Raw genomic sequence first — 12,830 nt, 5'->3', positions numbered from 1 at the left:
AGATGGCAGAAGGTGAAGAAAAAAGAGGAAAGGAAAAAAAAAGATAAAGAAGGTATAGTGCACTAGGGTCACCATGTCCGGTAAGCTAAAGTAGCGGACAAACAAACAGATAAACCACCTTGTTCCTTTCCGATATATTTGGGTCCGCCTTTCGCCATCTTGCATTTGTCTAGCCCGCCTCTATGCATGGGCAGGGGTTGGTCACCGTGGTAGGCTACCGTGTAAGTGCGACTTACCTTGCCCCTCTCCACCCGGATATGACCGAATCAAACATCGTCGATGAGTTTTCTTGCCAAGTGGTGTCTTTGCGTTCATAGGTGAGGTACCTACCAAGATAGGTAGGTAGACAAAGAGAAAAAAAAATTCTTTTGCTCAGACAAACGTCAACGTCAAAATCAGTCAGTAACGAGCGGACTTGATTAATTGTGACAACACTGAAATGTCACTTAGGAATGAGATACTGGATGCAATCCTGGTTGGAAATAGTATGGTGGCGAGATTACCACTACGTAAGTGGCTATGTCGATATTCCTCATAAACCGGAACTGCCTCTTTGTGATTGTTCAGGTACAGCTCTGAATAGAGGTTAATGTACGCCGAACCAAGAGATCGGTTGAGAATGAGGTCCATATGCCAATACTGCTCGGTAAGCGCTTCTGACACGCTAAGATAAAAAATAAAAACAGATTCACATCTCGTCCCTTTTGAAAAGCGCATGTGTGATACTTTTGGGTGCCGATAAAATCGGCTGTCAGCTTTCTTGAGGCCAGCGGTACGGAACTCAGTATTTGGTTTCAGGAATGTGTTAGATATCTCCAAAGACATAAAACTGCAGGTGGGAAGGTACCGAATGCATCGTGCATTGCGTGCCGGACCTCTCTGCTTTGAAAGTAATTTAACCGTGGATCGTGGATAGGTGCCTGTTTAAGTAAGCTTCTGAATGAGTACTTGTGGTGTGACGGGAGGTTTGATTGCCGGCTACACTGTTACTATAATCTCCAAAAAAAGAAAAAGAGAAAAAAACATCACAATATATTTTTATGGTGCACAAATCAAGTTTCAAGTCGGACGATTGTATCTGGTCCGTAAGGTAGGATTGAACGCAATCGAAGCTTTTACTCTCCAGCGCAAACCAGACTCCTGGAGGCAGGATGTAATAACCGAGATCACGTGGTTGCTGTCGCTTTAGCGGAATAGTGACCGGAGTTTTGAACCGAGAAGGTACATTACGGTAGGTGCCTAACCACATTTACCTTGTTAAGTTCTCATCCAAGCCAAGCCATTTCAGACCCTATTTTTGTATGGGATATCCATTGCCAACTCCCCCTAAAGTATTTTTTTATTCACCTCTGTAAACATAGAATGCAAATTTACTTAATTCTGCCCGCGACCATGACATCATTTCCGTACTCACAACATGGCAGGTAAGGTAGACATGTGCGCCCAGGCTAGGTATGATGCAAGCCGGGGGAAAGGAATTGATTGATGCGGGGGAATCAAGCCCTGGGCTAGACGCTCGGCCTCTGGAGACAACCAGGTCTTACTTTGAAAGTTAAGATGAAAGAAGCCTATAGAAGTACGGGCTGGCCTGCACTTGAACCGTCGGCGCAGATCAAGGTCAATAAACGGTCTCCTTCAACCGTGCGAAGTGATAGCCGAGGAGTTGTCGACGGCGCGTGGACGAACGGACCCGAATAAATTGGACCGACCATAGGGTACCTACCTCTCTACTTGGGACCAGGAATAGGCCTGTTTGGCCTTGGAGGTGGGTGAGAGAGAGTGTGTGTGTGTTTGTGCCTTTACTCCAAATTTGTTCATATTGGTACGCTTTCTTCTCCGCATCCCACTGGTCGCAGTGCATTGTATGTGTCGTTGAATGAGGGACATTCCCTGTCGCTCTCTATGAGCGTCCTTCTTCACGGCCCTCGATCGGCATTGTGGTTCGCGGCCAAACGGAAGTGCGCGGTGACGGCTGGAATACAAAGGGGGCTGCTTCCCCTGAATATATACCAGCAACGAGTACCGATTTCTTCAATAGTCCTGGGCGTTGAAAAGAGCACGTACACTTTGAAGAAATCACTTTACAGTACAACAGCAACCACAAGATCCACTATGGACAACCAGGACAACCAGGACAACCATCCCCAAGACGATTTGCACGCCCACTCCTTGTCTGACCCAGACTCTTTCTGGGGAAAACAAGCCGAACAGTTGTACTGGCACAAGAAACCCTCTGCGATTCTGACCAAGACTTCAAAGAAAGTCCCAGATGGAGACTCCGAGGTGTCGCACCCGCACTGGGAATGGTTCCCAGGTGGTGAGATTTCGACATGCTACAACTGTCTAGACCGTCATGTCGAAAAGGGCAATGGTGATGCCCCAGCAATCTTTTACGACAGTCCCGTGACCGGAACCAAACAGCGTTTCAGCTATAAGGAGCTGCTTGAGGAGGTCGCCATGTTCGCTGCCGTTTTGAGACAGGAGGGTGTAAGAAAAGGGGATGTTGTTTTGGTTTATAGTGCGTCTTTCCACCGTCGGTTTAATGTTTCCTCTTATGAGTTCGAATATACAAGGGGGAATACAGAAGAAAAGAAAAACATACTGACCTCGAAGTAGTGCCCATGATACCTGCGGCTCTCATCGGTATACTAGCCATAAATCGCCTCGGCGCCATCCACTCCGTCGTCTTTGGTGGCTTTGCTTCTGGAGCCCTGGCTCAACGAATCGATGCCTCACGTCCCGTTGCCGTCCTGACGGCATCGTGCGGCATTGAAGCGGGTAAGGGCCCCATAGCGTATCGTAATCTGGTCAAAGAAGCCGTCGCGAACTTCAAGTGGAAGCCTCCAAAGACAATTGTGTGGCAGCGCGAGCAGCTGCGATGGGAACCGATGAGGCGAGAGGACGGCGAGCGCATATGGCACAAGCTCGTCTCTTCGGCCAAGGCGAGAAAGTTACCTCCTGCCGAGTGTGTCCCTGTGGGTAGCAACGATCCAATCTACATCATATACACCAGTGGAACGACGGGCTTGCCGAAAGGAGTTGTTAGGGAATCAGGGGGGCACGCCGTCGGTCTACACTTGTCCATCAACTCCAAGTTTGGCATTCATGGGCCTGGGGATGTTGTAAGTCGTGACTTAACCCCATTAAACGCGGATGCATACAAGCAGCTAAATACACAAAAAGAAAAAAAGAAAAGAAAAAGAAATATACTAACTGGATTATTCTGCACGTGAAAAGATGGCATGCTTCAGCGACATCGGCTGGGTGGTGTCTCATTCCTACACACTTTATGGTCCGCTTATCACCGGTGCCGCCACGGTGCTCTACGAAGGAAAGCCCGTAGGAACCCCTGATGCGGGGGCGTTCTGGCGCATCGTCGAGGAGTACAAAGTCAACAGCCTCTTTACGGCGCCGACTGCACTAAGGGCAATCCGAAAGGCTGACCCCGACAACAAGTTTGTCGAAAAATACGGCCGGCGTGGAGGCTTGAAGAGCCTACGAGCCCTCTTCCTGGCTGGCGAAAGGTCAGAGCCCGCGATCGTGGAAGCGTATCAAGAGGTTCTAGACAAGTATGCTGCGCCCAACGCCCACGTCATAGACAACTGGTGGTCTACCGAGTCCGGCTCGCCCATCTCGGGCATTGCTCTGGTCCCGCAGCATGCCAAGGACGGCAAGACTTGCGTCAGAACCCAGAAGACTCGGCCCCTGAGTTCCAAACCCGGCAGCGCAGGCAAGCCAATGCCTGGGTTCGACGTGAGGGTTGTGAATGACGAGGGTGAAGAGCTTCCTAGAGGGAAGATGGGCAACATTGTCATGGCAGCACCCCTTGCACCAACAGCCTTCCGCACACTTTGGGACGATGAGCCTAGGTTCTTCCGGGGTTACTTTAAGCGCTTCAATGGGCTTTGGGTCGACACGGGCGATACTGGTGTCGTTGATGAGGATGGTTACGTGCACATCATGAGCAGATCAGGTACGTAAGCAACGCTATATGTTGCTCTAGAATACGACTAACGTGACTATTTCAGACGACATTATCAATGTTGCAGCCCACCGACTATCTACTGGTAAGCAGCAGCCATTTGCTTCGATAAAGCTACATGGAAAGTGATCACTAACAGACCATGGTACTGTCCTCTCTTCAGGCACCTTGGAGGAAGCAATTACCAGCCATCCCCTGGTGACCGAAGCCTGCGTCGTCGGCATTCCCGATCCACTCAAGGGGCAGATGCCATTCGCGCTGGTGACGACAACTCCAAGCAACGAAGACGTGACTGACGAGCAGCTGCTCTCGGAAATCCAGCAGCTCATCCGCAAGCAGGTCGGCGCCATCGCGGCGCTCCGCGGCATCATCCGCGGTCAGGGCATGATCCCCAAGACGAGGTCTGGAAAGACACTCCGTCGCGTCATCAGGGAGCTGTTTGAAAACGCCAGCGCAGGAGAGCCGGACAAGGAGGTCACCATACCATCTACGGTTGAGGATGCGGCGGTCGTCGAGGTTGCAAGGACCAAGATCAAGGAGTACTTTGAGCGACAGGGCAAGACCGGTGGGGATCGTGCTCCCAAGGCCAAGCTATGAACAGAAGCTTGTCATTTTTTTGAGATGTTGTCTCGCTATTCTGTCTATACTAGCTCAACTGCCACCCACGTGGGAATATTTTCAAGGACCCCTGCAAATCTGAGATACTATAAAACAAAAGGTAGCAAAGAAGAGTTTTACGTCCATGATCCATTTATAAATTTTCTTTGGGTTCTGGTTGAATTCTGATCTGTGCCGTGTTAGACACCAGGTGCATCAGCGAAGTCAACGTTCCAAGAGTTTTTCTCCCCTATTCTAAACCCTTACCTCTGAGAAGGAGCAACAACGGCGTGGCCCACATGTCTAGACTCACTGATAGAGAACCCCGTAACTTGAGTGAAGCAAGCATCCGTAAATGCTTGCTAGACATGGCCGACCCTCAAGATAACAGGTAGCTCGCCTTACCAGCCAGTGTGGTGACATGGGCTTCCATCATCAGCCCCTCTTTGTGCTGATGTATCAGTGAGCCCGCGACAGCAGTCCAGTCTTTCGGAATTTGCTCCGTTGCTAAACAAGGAAGGGTTGTCAAAACTGACCTGGGCTAGATGAATGATGCGGTCGTTTACGTCTGTCAGAAAACCAGAACAATTTCAAGAGAAAAGGGGGTAGAACGATCATGTCGCTAATGGTCAGCCCGGGCCTGTCCCCAATGAGAATGCTTCGAATTGATTAAATGATGGCACCAGGTCTCGTATTCGAGGCTGCACTGTGTGACAAGATTTCTAATCAAGGCGAGGCAAAGGTCCTTTTTGGGGTGGGTTGGAGGCCCAAGGGGGTGTGGTTTTACGTACCCTACCCTACGTCTGTCTGTAAATAATCTACGGTCTCTCACATGCAGGTAGCCGTTGGAGAAGCTGTTCTAGAAGGAAAACGGGATAGAACATGTCATTGCAACTGCTGTTGACCGGGTTGACCGGACATGACATCTGGAAACCTGCTCCGGCGAGTAGACAGGTCCGTGGGGGTGGTGTGTATTGGATTGTGCGAAGGGAAAGAAGACGACACGCCCGTCCTCTCCCGAAACTCGATACATAGGTGAAATGCTACTTCAATAGCTTGAAATTCCCTGTCCTTAGCCCACTCTGACATCGATGATGGTTCCCAATAAGTCCTGCACGACGTGAAAAAGCCCGGACTCATGACAGGCCTTGCACCGGCGGTCCCCGTCTGCGGGAGCACGCGACTTTTATCAGGAGTCTCAGGGGCATTCAGACACGAGTGCACCCAAGAAAAAGAAAAAATGAAGAGATACAAGACACCAAGATTACAATGACATGCAAGTCATTTCCTAGCGTCAAACACGCTTTCCGATGCGCCTTTAAATCCTAGACATGCTGGCCGTGGTATAACAATGCAAGTAAACAAGTAAAGAAAAAAAAAACACATCATTCCCCAAACAACGACTGGAACAAGAAAGGGGGTTGAGAACCCGTACCACCTTGTACAAGGCAAAACAGTGTAACAGAATCTATCCAAAGACCTCGCAGCAGGCCCACAAGATTGCTCGTCCCAGTACGACCAACGTCTTTTCCCCACCGCTGGCGCCCGAACCTAGCTGGGGGGAAAAAAGGACCAAACTTTCCAAGGCGCGAGGGATTATCAATCATGTTCGTACGGTATGACGAGAGGTCGCACGCCCTGTGGCTTTCTTTGTTCAGATTATGACCATAAAACAGTCCATGCTGAGGAGATTGAGAGGGAAAGGCCTCTCGTCTCCCCGCCCCCTCACAGGAGCGTCACAACGGCCGACTTGCAGATGTAGCGGCCGAACCCGACCTGCTGGGTTCTCTGGTGGTGCTTTCATGTGCTGTAGATGAATTAACTGCCCTGTTCGGTCTCGAGAATGTGTCATAGACGCTTTGCTGGCCACCAGGTGCCATTTTGAGGCCGGCGAACCGGGCTTCAGGCAGTCTTCGTCCTGCCTTGACGCTTTCGAGTATCCTGAAAGATTTTGTGTCAGTATTAATTTGTCTGGTATGTGACCAAGGTATCATAGCAGCAGTACTCCCGTGCAGGTACCACTAAAATTCAAGCTTGAGCTGAAAAATAGGAGCAGGAGAGCCAATGATCCGCAACATAACCAGATCCTCGGGCTCGGTGAGGGAAAACTCTTAAGAGAGAATGATTTTTGGTTGCAGATAGATTGTAGCATGTACGAAAGATGGGGGTTCCTACCATTCCACACCAACAAACTTGACACCACAGCCGCCGACCCTCCGGATCTCCCTCTCGAGTTTCCCGGCAGCCAATCCCCCGCCCGCACCGGATATACCTTTACTCGGGGCGGGAGAGGCAGCAGGGCGGCCAAGTATGACGTGTGTGACTTGACGGCGGCCCAAGTGTATGTTCATGCGTGCGCCGTTTTCAGCCAGCACATGCTTCAGCTTGTGATCTGAGATGAGTGGGTGTGTGCTACCGTTCACATATATGACTAGACCGTCGAATATCCCGCCTCTCGGCTTCTTGTTGGACTTTTGGTTTTCTTGCTTCTGAAATGCCCCAGTCTGTTCATCCGTGGTTGTGTTTACTTGTGAAGTATAGGTGGATGGCGATGGTAAATCTGCATCTAGTTGTTTGTCCTTATATGTTGCCAACTCTGGCAATGATGATATTATTGGGTATCCTGTAGACGATGATGATAGGAATGACGACGATGACGATGACCTTGTAGGGGATCTTCCAGCCACATCACCACCATCCTTCATGGCCCCCGGCCGCCTGAGCATGTCGACGACGCTACAAGCTGCACGAGCGCGGGCATCTTTGCTCACAACAGCGCCCAGCCTCTCATCAAAGTCCTTGCTGCCCCGACCAACGGCGTCCGACACCCGCTCTCCGCCGCCGCCGCGATATCCAGCGCGGAACTGGCCACCTAGCTTGGCGGCGCGGCTCTCTCTCCATCCGAGCGGGCCGGTCGTCTCGGAACGTTGATGTCCGAGAGACACGGCGTTCCACGGGTCAAAGCGTCGTCCATACTGAGGCTCAGCCGCTCTCTTGGGATTCTGAGGGCGTGTTGATAGCGACTCTGTGGGTAGCCCTGCTGCCTGTCTCTGCGCTTCGCTCGCACCAGAAGACGGTGGGGGTTGTGACATATCCGTGCTACTCGTACTTCAAGCAAGATGGTCCGGGCGGTGTCAACAAGAGGGGAAGCAAGCGGTGGTACGAACGACCAAAGTGACGAGCTGCTTTTTTTTTGCCCTGGCTGGTTGGTTCCCTCAATCTTTTCGTCCCTTGGTATGACGGCAACTAGCGGAAAACTGTCGAGCCTTGACTGCTCGGTTTGGGAACTTTGACAGTGTTCCGGAATGCGGCGAAAACGAAGTGACCATCCGATGATCTTCAGCTCGTTTGTACCTACTTCTCAGTGTGGATGTTTTCTTTTCCTGCTGTCGGAAGCAATGGAATAGCGTCCGCTCGGGGGGTTTGTCCTGCCAAAGCCACATGCACTATCCGTGAACCTCGCGTCTGAGAAGCGTCAAGTGACAAGTTTAAATGGCCTTCCCCGTTGATTACTCCTTGTGTCGGCAGGTTTTATTTCGCGCGGATAGTTCAGTAACAGGTTTTGATGATCGGTTGACGAAGGATGGATTGTGTTCAAAACATTTGGGATGGATCAAAGCTGTTGCTGGCGTTACAGGGACTTTGTTGTCGATCTCCAGCGCACATTCCACTTTGTTCAGCAGTTTCGGGTGCCCAAAACCCCACCGAGACTAGTGCTGGGACGATTATTGATTCTCCTTTTAGCGTGTTTTCCTGCGCCTTTCTTCGGAGACCGAGCACTAACAATTATCACAAATCCGATCATTTATTCTTCTCACGGAGACCAAATCTCATCGCGTATGTCTTACTCCCCTCTCACCATCGACTTCAGCCATGAAAACATCCAAACGTTTAGAGCATAAAATCAAGCTGCAATTATGAGCCACCGTTGGAAGACGTTTGTTCCCCTTTGAAGATTTTGATGCTATCGTACTACTTAGGCTACCACCCAGCAGCACACAAAAAGAAAAAAAAAAAATCACCCGAACAGCGCGACGCTGTGACACCTCGAATTGACGTACATCACAATGCAATCGCATCCATCCCATGCCCTGTCGTCGCATCTGATGGGTTCAACAAGCCACATTGATGGGTTTATGCCGACGGATCAAAGCACGTTCTAAGCCAGTTTAGTCTAAACACGTCGTGAGTGACGCCGGACAGTTTGCTGCAAGGCAACATGCACGGCAAGACGCGGGTGCGTTTCTGGCGCAAAAGGCAGGGCAAAAACAACAAGAAGGAGAAAAAACAAAAGACCAGGCGACGCAATGCAACGCATCTACATGCAGACGGCTGGCTCCAGCTGCATACTGTGGTCGTACATACTGCCGCACCCACCAAGAAAAAAAAATATGTGAGGCTATCTATCTGCCGAAAGTATCGCAGTACCATCTGAAAATTAGGTTAAGCCTTCCAGGATGCCACTATGCACTTCTACAGCGAATGCTGGCCACATGGCATCCTGTCCCTTGGTTAGTCTCCCGTTTCCGTCCTCCTCCGTCCCTCTTGTTTTCCCGTCCGAACACGCGTCCACTGCGTGCATGTGCATGCGGCTAAACAACGACAAAACGGGAGTAAACCGATCCGTACACGTCCCCCTTTTGTTTTACCCTTTCATCCTGCGCCGCTTGGGAAGCAGTCTGAGTTCGACGGCTTTGAAAGTCACATTGACAGTCTTCCCATCTCATCTGTGCCTGACCATGCTACCGTCACATATCTAAGTTATTGCGCGTGCGTCCCTGTATTACCGGGAGGGAGGGTAAAGATGATGAGAGTTGGAGCAACGTCTAAAGTCAATTTGAGGATCCCTGAGTCGTGTGGCCGGCACGCGGTCGGCATGTCTACTTGACGTGCATGAAAATAGATCCTCGTGCCGTGTGGTGGCTGTCCCCTCTTCCTTTTCCAGGAACGATGCTTGCAAAATCCAGTCTGCCGGGATAGCTAGCCAAACCTATATGATAATCCTCCGAAACTTTGTTTCTCCGCGTTTCGTGGGATTCATTCCCTACGTGGGATGCGTTACCAGTCAAACATTATCGGTTGGTTATCACATCCCGGTGTTGCTCTGAAAGAAGAGATAGAGGCGAAAGAAACACAAAAAGGTCCATGACGCAAACCGAAGCACCTCCTGTCAGGTATTCACTGCCTATCCTTGCTTGTCTGCAGGTCCCATGGAGTCAAAGCAGGCGGCTGCGCCTACTTGACAGGACCCTCGACAAGAAAAGAAAATCACCATGGTTTTCAACATTTTGGTCATGCATGCATTCCATCTTATTTCTGTCTCGTCTTTGTCGGTGCCCAACAAGCTTCTGCCTCATGCCTGGTCAGGTAGAATCTGATACTTTTTTTTTGTCAAAACAGCAACTAAACGGATCTGGAGATGATGCTTGCCACAATGTAAAGTTCCTCCAAGGGGGGGCAATAAACTTACAGTTATCAAATGCGCACACCCCCTCACGGCTGGTCCTCGTCGATAACTCAGGGCTCTACCCTGCGCGGAGCATTTTGTGCGTTACTACTTATGCGGCCTTGGTCGATCTAGCCTCCTTTTGCACGCATTCTGGGAAACAAGCACAAGGAAGCAAGCAGTTCATCTGGTGTTTCTTGATGCGATGAGCCAGAGTTTGCTGGTCATGCTGCAACGGCCCAGATGCAAAAGGTCTACGAGGAGGGGAATAGAAAGCGATAGAGTGTGTGAGGGACGGGGTAGGAAAAAAAAAGGGGGACTCTAGGACCCGACGGAAAAGGATCATCGTGCGACAAACTTGCCTCAACACTCAACCATAATAGGCCAACGACTCGTATATGCCTTTGCTAAGCAGCTTGCTTGGTTCTTTACTTCCGTGAACGTGGGCATAGGGCCAGGCCGTAGCGGAAATTTTCAACAATATGGGAATGTACAAATCCCCCTCAAGCCAAGTTTTGGTTCTCGACAAGGTTAAACCCATCAGTGTCTCGTATCACCCGAGGCCCTCGACTAAGCAGAGCCCCCACAGCCCATCCTGATATGTGACGATATACGGTACGAGCATGGGCCCAGGTCGCCGAGGATGAGGAACTGTTTATACTTCGCGCGCTTGTTATAGATAATCATCTTGTGTTTTGTGCTTTGTTCAGAACCACCCCTGGAGGGTTCTTTTCTTTTTCTTTTCCTGACCGAATCCTATTGTCGTCCCGTCAGACGTAACTCGGCAGGGCACCCGTCCAACGTCCCACGAGGGTTCGTATACCAACCAGGACTTTGTATGCGTGGTTGTGATAGTGGTTGGTGCGGGGAGGGGAAAAAAAACAAAGATAAGGGGGGAAGGCGTCAATCGAGTTGCACAGACAACACCAAGATTCGGGCATGAGAAGGCAAAGAATAGCAACAGCTCGCCGAGGCAAACTAGCTTAGCGTCGGGCTACCCATCATCAAAACTCGTGGTTTTACATCCGATGTATAGCCTCTGAGTAATCACAGCCATGGGTCAGGGACGGAGTGGCGACAGAAATTGAGACGGGGCATAGCTGTAAGGGCTCACCGAGCGCGGCCCGGCGCCTTGATACTTTTTTTTTCTTTTTTCGGCCGCCCCTGATTCCCTTGCAGCAGAAGTCTAGACTTCTTTGACTTCTTCTCTTTTTTCCTGCAAGCTCTATGGGACTGATAAAATACCCGGCCGCGTTAGGCGCACGAGCCGCAGCCTGCCTTGCCCCTCGCAGCTAGGCCTGTCCTTGAAAGGAGATGACTTTTTTTTGGGATACAGGTCGGACCAAAAGTACCGGATACTGTACAAAGCAGCTAGAGGAACTCGGCCGTGTTACATGCATTTCAGGGAAGGCTTCCGATATAGCCTCTACGGTGTGTATACACACCCCTTTCTCACCTTCCCGGGGAAGTCGTCGTATCAGCGAGGTCAGTATCGATGAAAGGTTATTCGGTGTTCCCGGTACAAGGTCAAGTCAGGATAATCACAAAAGAGGAGCGTTTTTCCCGGGGCTGTAGTAGAACAAGCAGGACTTTTCCGAAACCAATCCTTTGTGTAATGAACTTTGAGTATACATATGTGGCCCTCGATGCTTTACGGCTGAAGAAGTTAGTGTGAGTTTGGTTGTAGCATAATGAGTAGGTGATGGCATACAGACGGGGAAGCCCAAGCTCTCGGAATAATAATATGTTTTCATGTATAGCTGCAACTGTTATCAAAATGGCCGAGAATGAGGTGAACAATGTAACAGATATTCAATATCATACAGCAACATCAAGTAATGCTATAATGACATGTTTCATACAACCATACATCAGGGGTTCAATATCAATGAATTTTTCTATTCCTATAAGATTCCCCCTTTTTTATCTTTAAGGGCATTACATGAAATGAACAGATAGCGGCAGCTAATATATGACAATGCAAGCCTCTGTAGCCAGTCTTCCCGCAGTGCTCCAGAAACCATGCAAACCTACGGGCGCATGCATTTTGCATATTCCATATGGCTTTTTTATGTAACGCATGCAGATCAACACACCCCCAACAAACCAAAAAATCCCAGGTCGCAGCAGCGCCGCAGTAGAAACAACAAAGCTTGTGGGAGCTAATGCCCGACGAGTAAAGTCGAAATTCAACATGCAATGTATGACACGCAAATTGACGTGTAAATGGATAATTTTCTTCGGGGCGGACGCAAGGGACAGTAGAGGACCCAGTTAGGTCCGTAGAAAAAAGCCCATCGGCCATCCCCGTTGGCATACCCGGAGGAGCTAATGTAGGACAAAAGGCAGAAGAGTGGTACATTTCTTGATTTTTTTTATTTTTCTTTGTATTTTGCCCTGCATAGATTCTGCTGCCTTGCTTGTTGGTAACGGCGTGGCATGGAAGAAAATACACCAACAAACAAATAAATTAACATGTCATCAAATTAAAAATAAAGCATCTGTACATGCCCGCTGTACGTACATGGAGGCTACTGCCACTCGCATGCAGGTGTACACCCCCCGCACGGCGGCTGCACTGCAGGATGGAGCACAACAAGAAAAAAAAAAAGGAGAAAGGACAAAGTACCGGGATTGTCCTTGACTTGGCCACAGGCGCAGCAAGTTGGGGGAGAAGGACCCTTGTTTTCTTTTTACTTAGGCTTACTGTTCTGTTGGTGTTGTAGTTGATTTTTACGTCTTTGGTATGGACAAGGTATAGCTAAGGTAGGGTGAGGAATGAATGAACAAGCGGCAGAGCAAGGC

The 12,830-nt window shown here is 49.9% G+C and overlaps 2 protein-coding genes across 2 annotated transcripts; one reads left to right on the top strand and one right to left on the bottom strand.

Moving 5' to 3' along the window:
* The first annotated feature begins 1,556 nt into the window (after nt 1–1,556).
* PgNI_08621 (uncharacterized protein) lies at nt 1,557–4,728 on the top strand. Its single transcript, XM_031128616.1, has 5 exons — nt 1,557–2,518; nt 2,617–3,122; nt 3,238–3,973; nt 4,029–4,067; nt 4,146–4,728. The coding sequence occupies exons 1-5, from the start codon at nt 1,903–1,905 to the stop codon at nt 4,577–4,579; spliced, it is 2,331 nt and encodes a 776-aa protein (XP_030978804.1). The 5' UTR covers nt 1,557–1,902; the 3' UTR covers nt 4,580–4,728.
* Nucleotides 4,729–6,315: 1,587 nt separating this feature from the next.
* PgNI_08620 (uncharacterized protein) lies at nt 6,316–7,671 on the bottom strand (the record flags this gene model as incomplete). Its single annotated transcript, XM_031128615.1, has 2 exons — nt 6,316–6,520; nt 6,755–7,671. 2 exons carry the CDS (start codon nt 7,669–7,671, stop codon nt 6,316–6,318), a joined length of 1,122 nt encoding a protein of 373 aa, XP_030978805.1.
* Nucleotides 7,672–12,830: the final 5,159 nt, after the last annotated feature.

This window comes from Pyricularia grisea (genome assembly GCF_004355905.1).
Source record: "Pyricularia grisea strain NI907 chromosome V map unlocalized Pyricularia_grisea_NI907_Scaffold_6, whole genome shotgun sequence".
NCBI lineage: Eukaryota > Fungi > Ascomycota > Sordariomycetes > Magnaporthales > Pyriculariaceae > Pyricularia > Pyricularia grisea.
This window is presented reverse-complemented; position numbering and strand designations above follow the sequence as displayed.